General features: G+C 51.5%; 1 protein-coding gene across 1 annotated transcript in view; it reads right to left on the bottom strand.

Annotated features, from left to right (window-relative positions):
- Nucleotides 1-4,358: 4,358 nt before the first annotated feature.
- ABHD2 (abhydrolase domain containing 2, acylglycerol lipase) overlaps nt 4,359-18,776 on the bottom strand; it is a 99,457-nt gene continuing 85,039 nt past the window's right edge. The window contains exons 8-11 of the mRNA XM_044231690.1: nt 16,242-16,352; nt 13,784-13,853; nt 12,185-12,269; nt 4,359-10,259 (exon numbers count right to left, since the gene is read on the bottom strand). Coding sequence (XP_044087625.1) covers nt 10,063-10,259; nt 12,185-12,269; nt 13,784-13,853; nt 16,242-16,352 — 463 coding nt within the window. The 3' untranslated portion in view covers nt 4,359-10,062. The remainder of the gene's footprint in view (nt 10,260-12,184; nt 12,270-13,783; nt 13,854-16,241; nt 16,353-18,776) is intronic.

Below are 18,776 nucleotides of genomic sequence, written 5' to 3'. Positions count from 1 at the left end.
CTAGAACATCAGGGGTTGAGAAGGTATTTCAAGTATGAGGGTGTGAATTTGGAGCGTGAGTGATCAGGGGTGGAGACTCACATTCGGCAGGATTGGGAGCCTTGGGGACCCTACGGGTAGAGCTGTTGGTAGAGAGGGGGCCGTGGGTGAGGCTGAGGTAAAGAAATGTTCAGAGCTCTCAGGATATACTTCTAGTTGTCTTGTAAAAGAGTTGGTCCCAAATCTGAGGGAAAGAAAGGCTGATCCCTCTGGAATGACTTCATTGGTCCCCAGCTGCCAGGAGCCCTTGTAAATGCAGCCCAGGCCCACCCTCTGGTTGATGGGGGCTCTAATTTACAAATGAGATCAGGATGTGGAGAAAACTGCAGGCAGATGCTGACAAGGAAGCTCTTGGGGCGGCCTTGGCTATCACTTGGATCTAAATGGGATGCTGGGATCACCCCTACAATCAGCAGGGCTAGCACCTCCGCTCAGGGTCGGGATCTGGCAAGCAAGCCCGGCGGTTTTCTGAGGAAGAGGCTGTGGGGTTGGGCCCTATGAGTCAGCTCCAAATGTGGGCTGGCACCGCCCCCTGCTGGTCGTTCCCTGGTACTGCCCCTCCAGGCGCTGAGAACCACAGGGGTATGAAAGAGGTGAGGGGAACAGGCCAACTCTCTGTCCAGAAAGGGTGGTGCCACCTTTGGGAGAACCTGTTTGAAGACCATAAATGTTAATGTTAAAATCAGCCACTTTCAGCCTCACAAAATCCCAGCTGCCTACATGCTGGATTCCTATGTGTGACCGCCACTGCCACATTCATTAGAGAGGAAAAGGGACAATAAAATACTCTTTTGAAAGCCACCAAGTATGGGAAGGGGGACAACGAAACGTGAATTTCATGCCAGCCATTTGCTGCCTGGAATGGCTTTCTTTCTGAAGACATCTGGGATGAGGCTCCGAGTCTGCCACACAGAAGTGAGGGTTTGCAAAGTCACAATGATGCATTTTGGCCATCCTCACGTGGACTTTTGCAGAATGTTGTCAGTCAGTAGATGGAGGCCATTTGTGAGGGTGTGGGTGGAGGTCTCAGTAGGGAAACGGGCCACCGGCTTCAGAAAGCCTTGAAAGAGACTCCCCACACTGCTCAGTCTCTCTCGTTTACCCTAAGGGGTGCCGGAGGACTCTGAGGCCACCTGGTGGTCTGCAGAGCTCCTTGGAAGAGGGAAGGTGGGTCCTAAGACAGTCAGGAAAAGAGCCGAAGAGTCTTCTGAGGGGTGAACTGGACCATCTTTCAATCCCACGTCCCACAGTAGGTGTGGCTCTGGCAGGGCAGAGTAGAGAAAGCAGCTCACAGGATCCCCAGGAACCTCACGACTAACAGTGGGGGGGGGTGTCCCAGGACGGTGGGTCTGTCCCTCTTCGGAGCTTGCTAACGGTGCAGAATCTTAGGCCCCTCCTCTGATCTGCTAAATTCGAATCTTCAGTTTAACGAGATCCCTGCAGGCTGGAATTTATTTATTTATTTATTTTTTAAAAGATTTTATTTATTTATTTGACAGATAGAGATCACAAGTAGGCAGAGAGGCAGACAGAGAGTGGGGGAAGCAGGCTTCCTGCTGAGCAGAGAGCCTGATGCGAGGCCCGATCCCAGGACCCCGGGATCATGACCTGAGCTGAAGGCAGAGGCTTAACCCACTGAGCCACCCAGGTGTCCCTGGAATTTCCTGGGGAGCTTTAAAACAATGAGGCCCGGACCCCATCCCCAGACACTGATGTGTTGGTCCGGGATGTGGTCTGGGGATCAAGAAATTTCCAAGCTTCCCAGGTGGCCCAACTAGGCACTGCTGCAAGTCCTGTGTGTTGACATACGGAGGCAGCGAGGATTTGGAGGAAGCCACTCGGGCCGGTTTTAATGTCTAAGGATATAAAAGCCAACTTTGCACTTGGCTCTTTTTTCCCGAGCCGAGAGGGCAGAGAAGCAGGGCTGTAAAAGCCCCTGTGGAAAGGCAGCAGCTGATTCTGGGGGCTGTGCCCAGAAGCTGTCCCACCTTCAGGCAGGGAATGTGTGGGCAGGTATGCTCAATTTCTGAAAGGTGATCATATTAAGGAAGGAAAGGATTGGGACTGGGGTCCGATGATGCTTCTGTGTGGCTGGTCAGCACTGCCAAGCCCAGGAATGTTTTTGAAAACCATATCCAGGCCCAACTCAGCTTCTCCCGTGGGCCCAGCAGTTGAGACCCTCAGTGGAAGCTGCACATTCTTTTCTTCTGGTTTCTACACTCCCCGGAAGTGATTTATGAGTGAGAACCAAGCAGATGAAGCCAAAACCACTGCCTAAAATAACACTCTCACTTTGAAGAATATTCTTGTATTTGATCCTCTGTTTCCAGAGATAGGCATTCTTAGAATTATTCCCATCTTACAAGTAAACCACCCCCCCCCCAAACTCCTGAGGTTAAATCTTGCTCAGGATAAGAGAATGTTGATGTGGCTAGAAATGGACATTGACCAACAACTCTGGCTCCAAATCCATTTGGCCCTATCACTACTCATGCTTTATATCAGATGTTTCTTTCTGCGGCTGTGGGAGGTGTGGGTAGGAAGGCGAAGGGGAACAGTGAAATTACAACTTCATTTATCCCAGATCCGTTTCACCAACCGTCATCAGATAAAGGAGGAACTTTAAGAGGAAACCGAACTGTTTTCAGTACAGATGCTGGGCAATTCTAAATGGGGGCGGAGAGCATGAATCAGAAGGAAGTTTCTGGATGCACAGAGTCGCGAGGAGAGGGGGTTTTATCTTAACCCCTTTGGGGGAGCAATTCGTAGTTCAAGGCCAAACTGCCTGTATTGTCTTCCCAATCACGTGGATACAGGTAACTCCCCTCAAAGGGGGATCCCCAAGAGGGAAATGGGGAGAAAGGCTATCATACCTGTGACAGCCATCCAGTTAGGTGTTTGGTCCTTTCCATGGGAAAGTGCTCCCCCGGAGGGCTAGAGCAGAGGGGCCTCCTGATGAAAGGTACAATAAAATACAGCACCGTTGGGATGGCGACTGACTGTAGGTGAATGTTCCTGAGCACAGATCAATAGGGTTGCCTCAGGAGAGGCTCAACTAATGTGCCGACCACCTTGGCAAGCTGCTGGCATCAACCAACCCCACATCCTGGACCTGAGATCTCTTCCTTACGGTATTCTTCACAGGTAGTATTGTTTATGTTGGTTTTCTTGCATCAAAAGGATCTGGCTGTTTCGTGGGGGAAAGGAAGTGGAGGAAGCTTGCTTCCTAGAGAGGGCATCTGTGAAATTTGATAGTGGGCATTCTTAGGTCATGTTACGACACATCCTCCAAAACCAACAGTCCGTACTTCCCCTCACTTGTCAGAGGTTTTGCCTAGCCAAGGAGGGAAGAAAACTGAGTGCAAAGCTCTTGGGTAGGAGAGCATATGGACTAGTAGAACTCTCCTGGTGGGAATGGAAGACCTCAGCTTGGATTCAGTCAGATGCAAAGGAGAAGAAACCACCACCATCAATTAACCAACCCAGGATAAGTTTTTTTCCAACCCAATATAATCTTTATTTCTTTTTTTTTTTTAAAGATTTTATTTATTTATTTGACAGACCAAAATCACAAGTAGGCAGAGAGGCAGGCAGAGAGAGAGGGGAGAAGCAGGCTCCCTGCTGAGCTGAGAGCCCAATGCGGGGCTCGATCCCAGAACCTTGGGATCATGACCCGAGCCGAAGGCAGTCCCAACCCACTGAGCCACCCAGGCGCCCCCCAATATAATCTTTTTATTATTTATTTGAGAGAGGGGAGAGAGCAAGAGTGAGCACGAGTTGGGGGGCAGTGGGGAGGGACAGAGGGGGAGGGAGAAGCAGGCTTCCTGCTGAGCAGGGAGCCCAACATGGGGCTCAATCCCAGGACCCTAAGATCATGACCTGAGCCAAAGGCAGACACTTTACTGACTGAGCTACCCAGGTGCCCCCAACCCAACAGGACCTTAATTTAGGTGATGTTCACTCAGTCTTTTCAAAGAACATTCTAGAACATTCTTAGAAAAAGCATGCAAATCATGCATGGCAGTTACCATTTCCATCTCCCCTCACATTTCATCTATAGGGTTTACTTTGTCTAGAGAGTGGATGATTCCAGGGCTGGAATCTCACGCCCTGGCTTTGGGGCCGGAGAGCTTGGGTGTGTGAGGACTCGCCAGCTGGTCATTTTTCTGGTCATTGCTTGCAAGGCTGGGATATAATCTCTTGTGATAAGAACTTGAAGGTTTTGCCTGCTTCCTTCAAGCTCACGCTTGGTGAAGGCACAGGAAGAATCCTTTTACACAGAAACTCCCACAGGACAAAGGACAGACACACAGCCACACCACATTTTTAGCCTTTTATTTAAGTAAAGAAATTCCATTGAATCAAAGATAACAAAATTACAGTTCTTGTTTGTAATGATCTTCGTTTACCACCACACAGAATCAAAATAGAGCCAAAAGTCATATGAGAACAGAAAATGATCAAGGACACCGTTGTTTAGTATAATTTCTTAATAAAGGTAAATATCCTCATATTTAGAAAAAATTGCATTGCTAGTTGCAAATCTTGAATGCCCCATGTGCTGGAGGATCCTGTATTCCCCACCCTAAAATCCGGCGGCACAGAGGCTTTCAGAACACAAACTCAAAAAGACATGGTTTTTAGGGCAGCGTCGGACATTTCAGAAAACTAAACCAAATCAACCCAAACCAAACAAAAAAACAAAAATGAGGAATGTGAGTGATGGTTCTCAAAAATCAATCTGGAAGCAGATCTGCCAACAGAAGAACGTGGCTGAGCGAGTCCGACCGGGGAACTGGAGAGATGGAACCGTCCCCCCATGCCGCCCCCCGGCCCTGGTGTGGCTAAGGCAGCTGTAGTGACAGAAGTCAGGAGCTCAGGTGTAGTGAAGGTCTCCCTGAGGCAGTGGGAGAGACCCAGGTCGTCCGGGACTGGTGTGGAGAGCATCTGATAGGACTCTACGCAGACTTGTGCTTTAGGAAAAAGGAAGAGGCCAAAACAAACGCCAGACAAAAGCCAAGTCCTACCCCTGGGATGGACCAAGTCCCCGGGAACGGTCTGGGAGAGAAGCGGCTGGCGCGGGGACTGAGGGGGTCCGCTACATGGGTGGTCGGGAAGAAGCAGGCCTTGGGAGATGAAGGGTCTCTCTGTAGACGCTAGAAGTGGACTGTCCCCAGTTTATGGCAACAGATTTCTTGGCTAGTGGGGACCAGAATGGGGAGAAGGTAGGTTCTCGATTTCATTGCTAATCGAGCAGAGTCAAGGCAGATTTGCCCACTGGTTAGAAATGGATTCCAGCGTGTTCGATAGATACACAGATGCTTTCTCCACATACATGCCAGGAGAAACAGTTCAGGTGGGCCGGGGCAGGCTGACTCTTCCAGAAGGGGCAGCTGTCTACTGTCTGGGAGGCTAAGCATGGCTGGCGAGCCAGAGTCTGCAGCCTGCTGCTTCCCAGGGCCACTTGGGGAGGGGGCGGGGGTGCCCGGGCTGCGGGCAGTGAGAGGGGCGAGAGGGAGCATCGTTTGTTCTGGATGGCCTTCCCGTTCTCACTGCCAGCAGGGACCCGCTCCCCTTCCCTTAGCTCCGAGTACAGTTTGGCACAAGCAATCCTAGCTTTTGAAGAAGGGGGTCCTTCCTTCTGCTTAGATAACAGAGGGAAAAAAACCTTTTCCTCCACTGCTCAGCCTGTAAATGCCACAGACCGGCCACATTTCACAGCTTTTTGAGGCCTCCATGGAATCCAAAGTGGCTCTGGAAACAGAGCGAGGCCCAGAAGGGAGAGAGGCATCGGGGGACGAGACATTCGGCCGGTTCTGAATCGCACGTACTGTCGGGGCTGGGGGTGACTGACATAGCGAGGAGCACACAGGCCACATGAAGAGAGACTCTGGCTTTCCTGTGGCTTTGCTCCCAGCTGTCACAGCACAAGAATTTGGATTCCGGTGCCACAGTAGCGCTGGAACCCCAGAGGAGGCTCCAGGGGCAAGGGGAGACTTTCTGGGCACCGGGAATGCCAGATGATGCTGTTCGGGCTGCTGTGGCGAGAAGCGCCTGGAGGGCAAAACCCGGAGTTCTTTGGATGTGACATTGCAGGGAATCTTTACTTGGGCTCTAACGATCGATGGCACAGGAAAAGAAAAGCCCCTCACATCTCAGACATCTGCTTGCCCGGCAAACACAAACAAGAACACACGCATTGTTTCTCGGGGGCCGGCAGAGGGGATTCTCAAGTCACACAGTTACAAAGGGAGCTCTCAATTCAGATGCCAGGCATCCAGGCTCAGCTACCCAGAAGGCTTGGCTTTAATGAAGACTGTGGCTTCAGAATGAAAGCCGGAGCAGGAAGGCTTTCTGCCCTGGGAAACAGGACTGTGGATCTCAGTGCTCTGCCCGAGTCCCACGGAAGGTGGGGGACATTCGCCTTGTTCCGATGGTCGGCACCTGTCCCAGTCACAAGGGGGACAGCAAGGATATTGAGAGGACAATGGGGATTCTAAAGAGAAGCCAGTGAAAGACACAGGGTTTTGGGTCATATCAAGGGTGTTCACTGGTAAAGGCTTGATGCAGGGGCTCCCTCTCTCTAAGGCCCCCCAAGATGAGGCTGGGGCCTTGATGAAGCCGCGGTCACTTGCTAGGGCTGCAGAAGGCAGGTGGAAATGCTTAGGCAAACGATGTGTAAGTAGATGGTCTTCCGGATGGTCTAAGGTGAGGGCACTGGGGCTCAGAGAGGTGAAGGGATTGCCCTCAGTCCAACGGGGATTAGAGCCAGCTGGGAGGAGAACCCAGGTGTCTTGGACCCTGACTCCCTAACACAGGGTCAAAGATAGGAAACGCTCCTCTTTCGGGCATATTTCCCCTCCCACAGCGCGTCACAAAGTCCCCTGCAAGCGTATAATGCTGCAGAGAGGTTAAAAGAATCTAGTGGCAACGAACAGCCTCCTGCTTTCTTTTGCTCAAGAATCGCCACAGGGAAGAGAAGAGTTTTTCCTGAAGTCTGGTAAACTTCCTCCTAACAAAACCTATCAAGGAGATGTGACAGCATTTTCTAGATCATCTTAATTTGGCTGGGACCTGTCACTCATTCAAATTGTCTTAGAGAGGCAGGGAGCGCAGCTGGAGGCAATGTGGGTGCTTTTCCTCCTTGGTGTTTAATGGTTACCCCTGCGACAGGATTCGATAGGGTTGTCTAGGTCTACGGCCACTTCTATCTTTATTCCGATTTTTAAAATATTCAAACGCTCTTTGAAAATTCGGCCTTGTGTTAGGCCAAAGAGGACCTTCAGAGCAAGAAGAGCGCTCCCATTATCCGAAATGAATGACTTCAGGAAGAAAAGCCAAGAAAGCTGGAGGAAGGAAAAAGCTGACCTACATATAAAATGCTGCTCCCTTGTTTATGAAGCGGGTCTGCAACTCTGGTCAATTCAATGCCTCTGGGCTCTCATTCAGGGACAAACAAGAATTTTCCTGTAAGAAAGCCATGGTCACATTCTCATTTCCATGCCTGAGAGCCTGAAGCCGGAACAAAGGACTTCAGTTGATTTCATGTGAGCCAAAATGGAATGTGAGTGCCATTCAGAGTCACACACTAGAAAGATTTCAGCTGGGAAGCGGCCCCCACAGTCCTGTGGGGTAAATTCCGGTCGTGGGGCGACAAAGGTCAGGCCCCAGGCCCGGCCTCTCCTGCATCATCATCACCACCACCACTGGGCTCCAGGGACTTCTGGTCCCCCACCCGCCCCCCGGGGAGCGACAACAGGACTGTCTTTTCTCTTCCTGGATGGAGCTGGTACCTGGCCACAGCTCTGTTAGAACAGGTCGAGAGATGTGACCTAAGGCAATGGCAAAGGCCCCTCTTGCTTCCTGGGACGGTGCTTCGGGCTCATTCATTTATTGCTTCGTTTCCCTACTTTCACAAATGGTCCATGGCAACAGGAGACTCTTCTAGATTACAGCTGTGCTGTTGGGTGGAGGGAAAAGCAAGGGAGGGGAGGGGACCAGCTTCCAAATTGAGGGGGTAGATGATAAAGTGCCCATTTGTGCTAAAAAAACATGGAAAGAAAATGCACTAGGAAAATAACATTTGGGGGCACGGGAAAGTCACAATGACGAAACTGGTGTGTTTGAGAAATTACAACAAAGCAATGATGGGGGCCACAAAGTCTCAACCTTTTGAGACGGTGGCTGTTCTCGATGGTATTGATTAGGATGATCTGGCGATTGTCAGAAAACAACTTCAGGATACCGACCGTCATAGTCACGTGGCCCGGCACCCAATCACATCCACCTGCGGCCGCGATGGGTGCCCCCCAGGCCCTCAGGTGGCTCCCTTTTACCCCTGAAACATCCACACAGACCCACTAGTTATAATCCTATCTGTCCTGGAGCAAAGGAGATGAAGCAAGGATATTTAAAAAAAAAAAAAAAAAAGTGTATCCAGGCAATTTCACTCGTAGTTCCGTTTAGTTCCAGATAGCAACTGCTGATTTTTCAAAGTGCAGGGGCTGTAGATATCCAAGTCCTGCAGGACTGGAGGAAAGGAGTACTTGAAACCTCAAATAACATTTTCGTTTGAAAAGATACACTTTGGAAAGATCTATCCAACAGACTATAAATATGGGCTATTAAATTAAAAATCCGGTTTCAAAATAACACCCTTTATGGCTGGAAAGATCTTTCTCCAAACTCAGACCCAGCTTTCGAATTATTTGGTTATCAAAAGCCAGAGCTAGAAAGACTTGGGTTAAAAAAGTAAAATTACCATTGAATGTTTAAAAACAACAACAACAACAAAAGAAAACCCCAAACACCTCTTTCTATGAAAATGAGAGACATGGAAAAAAAAAAGGCAAATGATGACATCCACAGGTGTAGACAGGAGAGTTACTCCCAGGCTTCCCTGGAGGGATGGTCTCTTGAACCTCAGTAAGCTGAGTTTGTTATAGATCTTTCGAAATGGCTGTGGGCTCGGCCATCCACCTGGCCCAAGTCCCCCGTTTGGTGAAGGAACGAAAGTTCAGAGACACCTGTCCAGGGTCATACAGCCAGGGAAAAGCAGAGTCCGGCGTTACCCAAACTCTTCCCTCCCCACTGGGCCGTCTCCAGAGACATCACCCTGCGGCGGCCACTCCAGGGCAGCTAGACGGAACAGGGGCTGCTGCTCGGGAGGCCCCTGGGAGCTAAGAGACCTGTCTACCTCCACGTTTCCATAAAATGAGCTACCCAGATGCTTCTCATGGAAAGGCCCTGCAGCAGAACAGTGTTTCCCGAATTTGCCCGGTGATGAGGATCACGGGGCGGGGGGGGGCACTTGTAAAAAATGAAAATCTCCAGACCCCTTCCCAGACCCACTGAATCGGCCTCTCCCAGGGGAGGGGCCTGGGAGGCTGAATTTTTAACAAGTGCCCCAGGTAACTCTCATGGTTGGCAAAGGTACGAGGAGACTTAGACGATTGTAGGGAGGAACCTGGCCCCTGACTCTACGGAACTTTCTAGGCCACGTGAGGAGGAGCCACACGGCCGTGGCAGGAGGCCCAGGTGCTGACGCCCCCAAGCGGACCGGCCTCTTAGGCATCGGCTCGTTGGGCGAGGGCTCACCAGGGTCTACGTAAGGACACACACGACCACCACAAAATAGCATACATCCTTCACTGCTCTTGGGGACAAGCCTTTTTGATTGGCAAAGCAAAACTGCTGTTCAGACACATTTTTAATAGGGAAACTAGATGTAATTGGCTTAAAAGCAATCAAATGCTGAAAGTGGACAGGAGGTGAGAACCCTGTCGCTTGTCACCACGGATAACAACGCAATGGAGAAAACCAGTAACTAAGCATAAAAATAGCCTGGAGCTTCCAGGGACGGCAGCCTACTCCGGCACAGGTATGCCTGGGGGGGGGGGTTGTCCCCGCTGATGGCGTGAGGTCAGATCCAGGTCACCGCGGGGAGATGGGGGACCGGAATCCGTCGGTGAGGGACGCGGGTTCCAGGGGAGGCGGCTGGACCGCGCCGGAGTCCGGGAGGCCTCACTCCAGCTCGGCCTCCATCTGCTCCGTGTCCGAGCACTGGGACTTGTTCCGCTCCCACTGGCAAATGGCGTTGGCGTACTCTACCACCAGCTTATCCATCCACGTCAGGGGCTCGGGGAACAGCACGGAGCCCTCAAAGAAGCCCAGGTGGCCCCCGTGCAGAGGCAGCACAAACATGACGTTCTCCCGTTTCTCTGCGGGCGGGGAGGGAGGAAGGCAGCGGAGTGAGTCGGTGACTGGGTACCTCCAAGGCCGGAGGGGCCAGAGCGAGCAGGCCGGGGTGGCCCAGGCTTGTCCCCACAGGTGAAGGTCAGCAGGAAGGCACCTGACTTCCACTCATTCGGCCTCGTTCACCAGATCGGGCGTGGGGCGGGAGGGATTAGGTAGGCTGGGCAGGGCAGTGGGATCTAGCAGGTGCTGGAGTGGCGGCTTGGCTTGGGCGAGGAATAGGCACCAGCTTAAGAAATACTCTGAAATTTGGGGCACCTGGGTGGCTCAGTGGGTTAAGCCTCTGCCTTCAGCTCAGGTCATGATCTCAGGGTCCTGGGATTGAGCCCCGCATCGGGCTCTCTGCTCAACAGGGAGCCTGCCTCTCTGCCTACTTGTGATCTCTGTCTGTCAAATAAATAAATAAAATCTTAAAAAAAAAAAAAAAAGAAATACTCTGAAATCTAAGTGGTTCTCAAACTTGGAGGTAGATTAGAGAGAGAGTGAGCGAGCGCGAGCAAGTCCAGGCACTGGCGCCGCTAAAGCTGACCTGACAGGCTGATTTCAATGATAGTGAGACGTTTCTCAGATTTCACTGAGGCCGGAGGAGGAGCTGAGATTTTGCACATCTGAGAAGCTCCCAGATGATGCCCATGCTAGGTGCTACGGGTGGGGGCCAGGCTTTGAGCAGGGATTCCTCGAGTTTATGCCATTATTTACTAGAGAACAAGGTTAAGTCAGTGGAGTCCAGCACTTAAAGCTGCAAGTTGTGTTAAAGATGCTTGAGACCTACGGAATGGCCCTGCTGAGCGCCGCTACCCTGGGGCCTGACTACCTGATACCCAGGAGTCTGTGTGTGGCTCCGTCCCCAGATGCTGGGAAAGACCGCTGGGGGGGGAGGGGGGAGGCCAAGTGGGCAGCTGCTTGTGGCTGGTGGCTGGGGAGCACCGGACACATCTGTCTTTCCAGGGGACGGACTGACAGGGGCCCGAGCCTCCTGGCCTGCATGGTTCTGGCTCTGCAGGGCCCTTTTCTTGTCTGATCCCCCTTATTCTTCCCTTTCAGTTATTTCATAAATTCTCTGTGACAGCATGAGAGCTACAGTGTCGCTTTGGACACCAGAAGGAAACCGAGCGGCTGGCTTTCACGCAGGAAGCCTACGGCTTGGCTTGCTAGCGGGTTGACCGGAGGGCCGGCTTTTATCACCCAGCACACCTGCATCACATGCAACAACCAGTCCGAGCAGGTCCTGAGCCCCGCCCGCCGTATTACGTACTCCTCTAGCTTGGGGTTGGGGAGAATGAGTGCCCCACACTATTTACCAGAGGAACAGGACCGCAGAGGGCTACAGAGGGTGGGATCTGCATCTCAGTGCAAGGTGCCCTTGGAATTCCCAAGTGTTTCCCTCTGCTGCCCACCCTCCCCTCCTCCCCCACCCACCCCACCCGGCTTGAAGCACAACATTTCCGAGAGCAATGTTCTTTGCTTTCTCAGTTGCTTATATTTTTATCCTCAAACCAGATGGAGAGGCTGTCTGTCTCAAGAGGTAACAGAACTGGCTTTTCTGTTTTGCTTTTCGTGTCGGATTTTAAGTCAAAATATCTCTTTAAGTCCAACTTTCAGACTTAATGGAAGCCTAAACCTGACACGATAACTTCAGAGAACACCAGGGAGCCCCCCCAAAGCCCTCTTGGCTGTGAATATAAGTGGCGGTCATCTCTGCAACCAGGACAGGACATGAGAAGGCTCTGCCCAGGCCCCCTCACAGCCCCAGGACTATCAGGTCCGGCTGAATGAGAACTCTGCTACGGTATGCCCTTCCCTGTGGAGGCTGGTCTTCAGGGGGTGACAGCAGGGTAAAGGTGACAGAATTTACCAGGGCAATGTGCTGAGTGGCTGAGGGAGCACTTACCTGAGAGCGATTTGGGGATGGTTAGGAGGCTTTCGTGCACCAAGGGGTCATCAGCTGCGTTAACCAGCATGAGAGGCACATAGATCTGCAACAAGAAAATAAGGCAGAAATAAACAATCGATCCTATTTCAGATGCCATTGAGTCCAGGATCAAATGCACTACCGCCCATGTCTCTGAAGCAAAGGGAAGAGGGCCACTGCTCAGAGTCTGCTGAGCAGAGACGGGGACTGAGGGTGCCCCGTCTTCCCCGGGCAGCAGCACGAATCCTAACCATGTGATCTGGCAGCCTGGCAGGTGGGCGCAGGAGAAAAGCCCCTGGTGTTCTAGGTCACCCACTTGCTCTGAGGGAGTGAGGGCAGGGCTCAGTGGGGCTCCCTGGCAAAATATTTCTGATGATCCTCACGGTATCTCGTTAGCCTACCTTTTCAGCAAAATGACCTTATAAAGAGTTATGTATCCATTCATTCCTTTATAGTGTGGGGGAGGAAAGATGGGAGTGTGCTCCTCTCCAGACAAGGGAGATTTTCTAGAAGAATCTGAAGGGGAGAACCAGGAGGAGGCTGGTGGATACTGGGAAGCATTCAACATCCATTTTAGTAAGAGAGGCTTTTTCCTTTGAGTGCAGATGGACTGATGGGGGGTGGCGCTCGGACACTACTGAACAGTCAGGCTCCGGGGGTACAGCAGCTGGTTGTGCTCAGCCGGAGGTCTCTAACAGGGGCTCTGGGCAGCTCAACGGGTCTGCAGTGGCTTAAAGGAAGGCACCCAAAGCCTGGGGGATGATGCTAACTGATGGGGGGGGGGGCATGTGGTGGCTAATATGACAGATGGCAGAGCTGTAATTCACAGTCACCTGCTTCCGCTGGGTGAGCAGTAGGCCAAACCAGCAGGTGGACACTGATGGGGCCAAATGGGAATCCTGTGTTTGAGTAAAAGGAGCAACTGTCCAGAGACAGAATGATGAGAGTCTGGTCTGGTGGTGGTGCAGGTGGAAAACATGGCAAGTTCGAGGCTGGCCACGGATGTCACTGAATCCACCCCACGTTTACTGCAGCTGCTGAAAACTGCATTCGTCTAAGCCAGGCGACCTTGTCAACACACCTGCTCCTCCTCATTGGGATACAGAAAAACATCTGTTTTCCCCTGCAATCATCAGATCACGGCAGGAACCTTGAGTTTAGTTCTAGCCGTCACACTAAAGAAAGGCACAGGGGCCAAAGCAAGGGTCCGAGCTAGCAGGACACCTACACAGATCTACGAGGAGCCATGGCAGGAAGCCGGCAAGATCTCACTGTTAAAGGAAGACGGAGGGACCAATGGGTGTTGCGGTAAGGTCAAGGGCTTTTCCGCACAGGCAGGAGCAGACTGGTCCCACGCTGCACCGAGGGGCAGCTCTGGGATTAAAACACGGGGGTCCCCGAGGAGCAGAGTTTGGGTCAGAAGCCAAACCCAAGCCAACAGCCTCAGGGGTCCAAGCCCGATTCTGGACGAGCTCCCACCAAGGCTGCTGGGGAGGGTGCTCACTGCGCGTGCGCGAAGCTGGAGGCGGGGCCACCGATTCGGGGGAGGCTGCTCGCTCCGGTCCCGCCCCGACTCACCCGGTGCAGGTACCGCATGCAGCTCTCCTCCTCGTAATATTCCTTCAGGGAGTTATAGCCGTGGAACTTCCTGCGACACACACACGCAAAGGAAGACAAAGGAATCCTTGTCACAAGACCGGACGCTGAGCTGACTCTGCCCCCGACAGGCTCTGTGACCTCAGGCAAACTCTAACCTTCTCCCTCTACCTCTACCGTGGAGCTAGAGACGGTGCCTTCCTTAATGGCCTTGAGATGAGGACATTCAAGTGCTGCCAGCGCAGTGCCTGGCCCAGTCATCGCTCTGGAGGGGCTGGCCACACTACTTATTAGCAGGTGTTATACCCTTGGAGTCGGGATAAAACCAGATGTCACTGCAGACACTAGGAAACTGACATGCAAAGGCATTTACAAGAACTTTCTCTTCAACAGAAGTTTTCCCTGCAGAGGAACCCTGACCACCGGGAACTGGAAAGGAACATGTCTCAGGTAATGGGTGTGAGACAGAGATCCAAAGTCAGCAGTTCTGCCCACCCATGGAGCTGCAGTCAGAGACGTTTAACGGAACTTTCCCTGTTCCTGTGCGGAAGTCCAGCAGCTGGCCTCTGCCCTGTGCTCTGACACCAGTAGGCTGACTCAATCCCAGGCCGGAGGATCTCTGGAAACCTCTTTCTGACGCATATTAGGGCCTCTGGTTTCTGACTGGCGGTTTTGTTCTATTCTGACTGGGGTCTTCACGAGACCGTGCCTCCCCGGAAGCTGCGGCTATCTTCCACTGCCGGGCTGTGCAGGCATCTCCGCCTGGGAAGGCCCCAGGGGCACAGGCCACACTGTGAGGACCCACTTGAGGGGGAGAGGCCGAGAGCAGTGGTCATCTCTGGGGCACCTGTCCTCGTGCAAGCAGTCCCTTTGTGGTCTCAGCGGGCCGGGGAAGCACTCCAGTCCTTCAGTCCTCCTGGGGACGGGATAATGAGGGGGCTGACCAACTGGTCATGTTCATGGAAACTGTGACAATCCAGCACAGTTCAAAAGGGAGAGCTTAAGGGAGAGTTGAAGAACCTTCGCTTTGGGGCTCACATCAATTCAGAAGATGAATGGAATTTCACTGTTTGGTTTCTTTCTCATTAGATGCCACAATAAAATGACACACGATCCAGGGAAGGTGGGCAGAATCCATTCTCACCTTCTCAGCGTACCAGTGATTTTCTGGTTTCTGTCTCCTCTGTGTAAATGTTAACAGGCACATATCAAGGCTATCTGGTGTAAGAAAGCTACTAAAATGCCATAAGGAAGATAAGTCCCCTCAGGTCAGTATCCACTTATCTACTAGATGAACCCTAGCTTGCTTTAGACCACGTCTGAAGGTATCAAATGGTCATTGGATGAGTTTTTTTGTTTTTTTTTTAAGGTTTTATTTATTTATTTGAAAGAGAAAAGACAGTACACAAGGAGGCAGAGCGGCAGGCGCAGAGGGTGGGGGGAGCAGGTGAACTGCATGCGGGACTCGATCCCAGGACCTTGGGATCATGACCTGAGACGAAGGTAGACACTTAACTGAATGAGTCACCCAGGCACCCCAGGGATGAGGTTTTTAAAGAGAACAGTGAGGTCAGAGATCAACAATTGCTTTTTCCAGCTAAGGCTAAGCTCAGTAAGCTCAATCAGAAAGTATGTGTACCAGGAAAGAGGACATTGTTGGGTTCTGAGCCTCGGGTGCCTGCAGGGGGCAGGTAGGTGAAGGGTGAAGGAACAAAGTGGGCGCGGTTCGCCTAAGACACCGGGAGGGGAGGTTTCTTGCTCACAAAGAAAGAGGCTCTGTTTTCCCGCAAAGACAGCTCTCTTGGTCTATTTTTTTGTTTTTTTTTTTACTTTTGATAGAGACATGGATGGTTACAAGAAATATTTCCTTTTCCTGTTAATGCAAATTATGTGGCAATTAATCCCTGCCCCAGGGTCCAGGCACGGCAGGTAGGGTAAGGACCACGAACAGCAGGGTGTATGCACCCCAGCTCCCCAGTTCCAGCTCAGTTATGCCACACAGGAGTGCAGAGTGAGCGGGACATCTTCTCCTTGTTTTCTAAGAGCAACTAGAAATCTGGATTTTTCTGTGTGATCTTCAGTTTTTAAACACATACATTCTTTTATTCAAAGAATAAAAAAAGCCCTGGGGCACCTGGGTGGCACACTCGGTTAAGCGACAGACTCTTGGTTTTGGCTAAGGTCAGGATCTCATGGTTCATGGGATCAAGCCCCACGTTGGGCTCCACGCTCAGCAAGGAGTCTGCTTGAGTTTCTCTCTCCATCTCCCTTTGCTTCTCCCCCTTGTGCTCTGTCTCTCTCTCAATAAATAAATCTTTAAGAGCAAACAAACAAACAAACAAAAAACCCCTTTACACTAAAGTGGGCGAAGAAAGCCCTCGTGCTGGGCCGGCTGGCCTGCAGCCTCCCGCCGGGCACCTGTCCCCAAGCACGCACACACCTCATCACGTTGTCATCAATCTGCATCAGGGACGTGGCTGTGTAGAGGCGGCTCAAGTCCGTGTCCTCCAGGCTCTGGGGTTTCTTAACATGGTCTCCAAAAAGAGCTTGCCTAGAATGAGACACAGCAGCAGACAGAATAAGGAGCAGAACGTGAGCCAAATCATCACAGTGGACACTTGAAACATCAGACAATTTTGTCAATTACACCTCAGTAAAGCTGAAAAAATATTTTAAAGAATGGGTGATGAGCACCAATAGCAAAGCCTGCTTCCTGGCCCCGAGGCAAGCCAGGAGCGTCTTTGAGAAGGCATATGGGGCAAGTTAGGACTAGATCCCTTCCGCCTTCGGTACGTCCCAGAGGATGAGATTGCAATGTTGACTTTTGAATAACTGCCAAAAGATGATGGCCAAGATCTTATTTTCCTTCTCAGGGGCATCTAGACAGAGACCAGGTTAGAGCCTAGGTGAATACAGTTGACCCTTGCACAATGAGGAGTGGGGTGCCAACTTATGGCAGCCAAAACCCATATAGAGCTTCTGACTCCCCCCAAACCTAACTACTAATATCCTACTGTTGACCCAAAGCCTTGCCCATAACATAGTCAATTAACACATATTTTGTATGTTATCTGCATTACATGCTGTATTCCTACAATAAAGTAAGCTAGAGAAAAGAAAACGTTACTGAGGAAAAAAAAATACATTTACGGCACTGGCCTGAGAAAAATCCACATATAGGTAGAAACACACAGGTCAAACCCGAATTGTTCAAAGGTCGACTGTATTACAAATCCTTTGTAGCAGGGGAGGTCTTAGGATGGGTTCTGCAGTGATTAGGAGGTGGTCAGTCAAACTGTGGGGGGGGCTCCTTCTATGGTTGTGGGGGGTCTGTCTTTATACCAGTGCTGACACTGCCCGTTTTTCTTTAGGAACTGTTTCTGTCACTCAGCAAGGAAGACAGCAGTAAAAACCCATCCAGCGTTGGCACAAGTCAACGGCTCTCCAACGTGTCCGCTAAAAAGCTTACGTATACTCAGAACCATCATCAATTCTCTTAAGAAAAAGATCCGTCTTGAGAGGATGATAATAAAGGCAGAGATCACGAAATGTGCACAAGCAGACTTTTAGTCCTGCAACATCTCAGGCACACAGCTGACGGAGGGCTGACTTTGTGGTCTGGCCCTACCAGGTGAGAAAGGTCATCATGGAAACTAAATGTTCTGGTATCTACTCACAACCTCGCTCACAGAGGAACACACTCCCTTAGCATTTTACCCCGCAAAGATTATTCGGAAGATCATATACCCACAGTTGAGAATTCACAGTTTAAAGTGGACCTAAAATTTCTAGATGTTGGGCTTTCTGTAGTAAATTTTTAAAAATGTAAATGCACCTAGAGCACATTCAGAGGACTGTCTCGTTCTGTTAATAATTACATGATGAACCTTCTGGACTAATTGATTACAGGGCAAGACTGGGCCCTGTAGCAAAACAAACGTTCCCTGGGAGGAGCTGCTTCCCATTCCAGAGGTGTGGACAGGCTGAAAAAGGACCCATATTTGGTGTCAGAGCTTGGCTTTGTCCCTTCTGGAACCTTGGCAAACCCACAGCCGTTCCTGAACCTCTGCTGAGCCACACCTGCCTCAGGGCCTGAACACCAAGAGCTGAGTTAGGACAGCTTACATCCAGTCAGCCCAGGGACAGAAGTCTCCTTCTGTCCTCCACCCACCCACCCAGTGACAAGGGCCCAGCAGCTTGGTAGCCGGAGGGGCCTGCGAGCGCCAGCCTCACCCAGACTCCCCGTGAGCCCCGCCCACAGGAAGCCCAGTCTGGGGTGCTTGGCTGGGAGAGGCGGTACCCTATTTTCTTTTAACCATTGAAATAAAGAGAATAAGCAGCTGATGATTCAGTCAGATTGCCTTTCCCAGGATGACATCAACCCCCCACCTGAAATTGTATTGACCCCATGATGTGCCAGGCTCTGGGGGAAATCAGAACCAGCCCAAGCCCTCCAGTGCTCTACACTGTAGATCAGGACACAGGATTCACACCGGGGTAGCGACAGAACAACAACTTGGGGATGGAGGAGTTGGCCTCATGGAGGAGACCTGAGACGGACCTGGAGTCTTGGTGGACACGATGGGAAGGGTGTTCTGGGCAAGGCCCCAGTGGTGTGGGCGAGGCCAGAGGGCACAGGGGCTTCCACGTGGCCCAGTCCAGCAGCGGGAATGCAGGCGTGGCGGAAGAGGGAGGGATTCTCTCCATAATAACAGTCATAACAATAAAGCCACCGCTAATATTTCCTGACTTCTACAGCACGCCAGGCATGTTCTAAGCAGTGGCCAGGGGCTACCCGACCAAAGGATTCTGAGCGGGACTGAGGCAAGAAGAACACGGGGAACATGGTAAACAGGGCATCGTGGACACCATGTGGTGCCTCGCGGCTAGACCGCTGTCACGTGGCTGCTGGTCAGAGCCCCTCGAGCCCACAGAGGGTGAGGATGCGCGATCCTTCAGCACACGAGCAGCCCAA

This window comes from Neovison vison, chromosome 13 (assembly GCF_020171115.1).
Source record: "Neovison vison isolate M4711 chromosome 13, ASM_NN_V1, whole genome shotgun sequence".
Classification (NCBI taxonomy): Eukaryota; Metazoa; Chordata; class Mammalia; order Carnivora; family Mustelidae; genus Neogale; species Neogale vison.
This window is presented reverse-complemented; position numbering and strand designations above follow the sequence as displayed.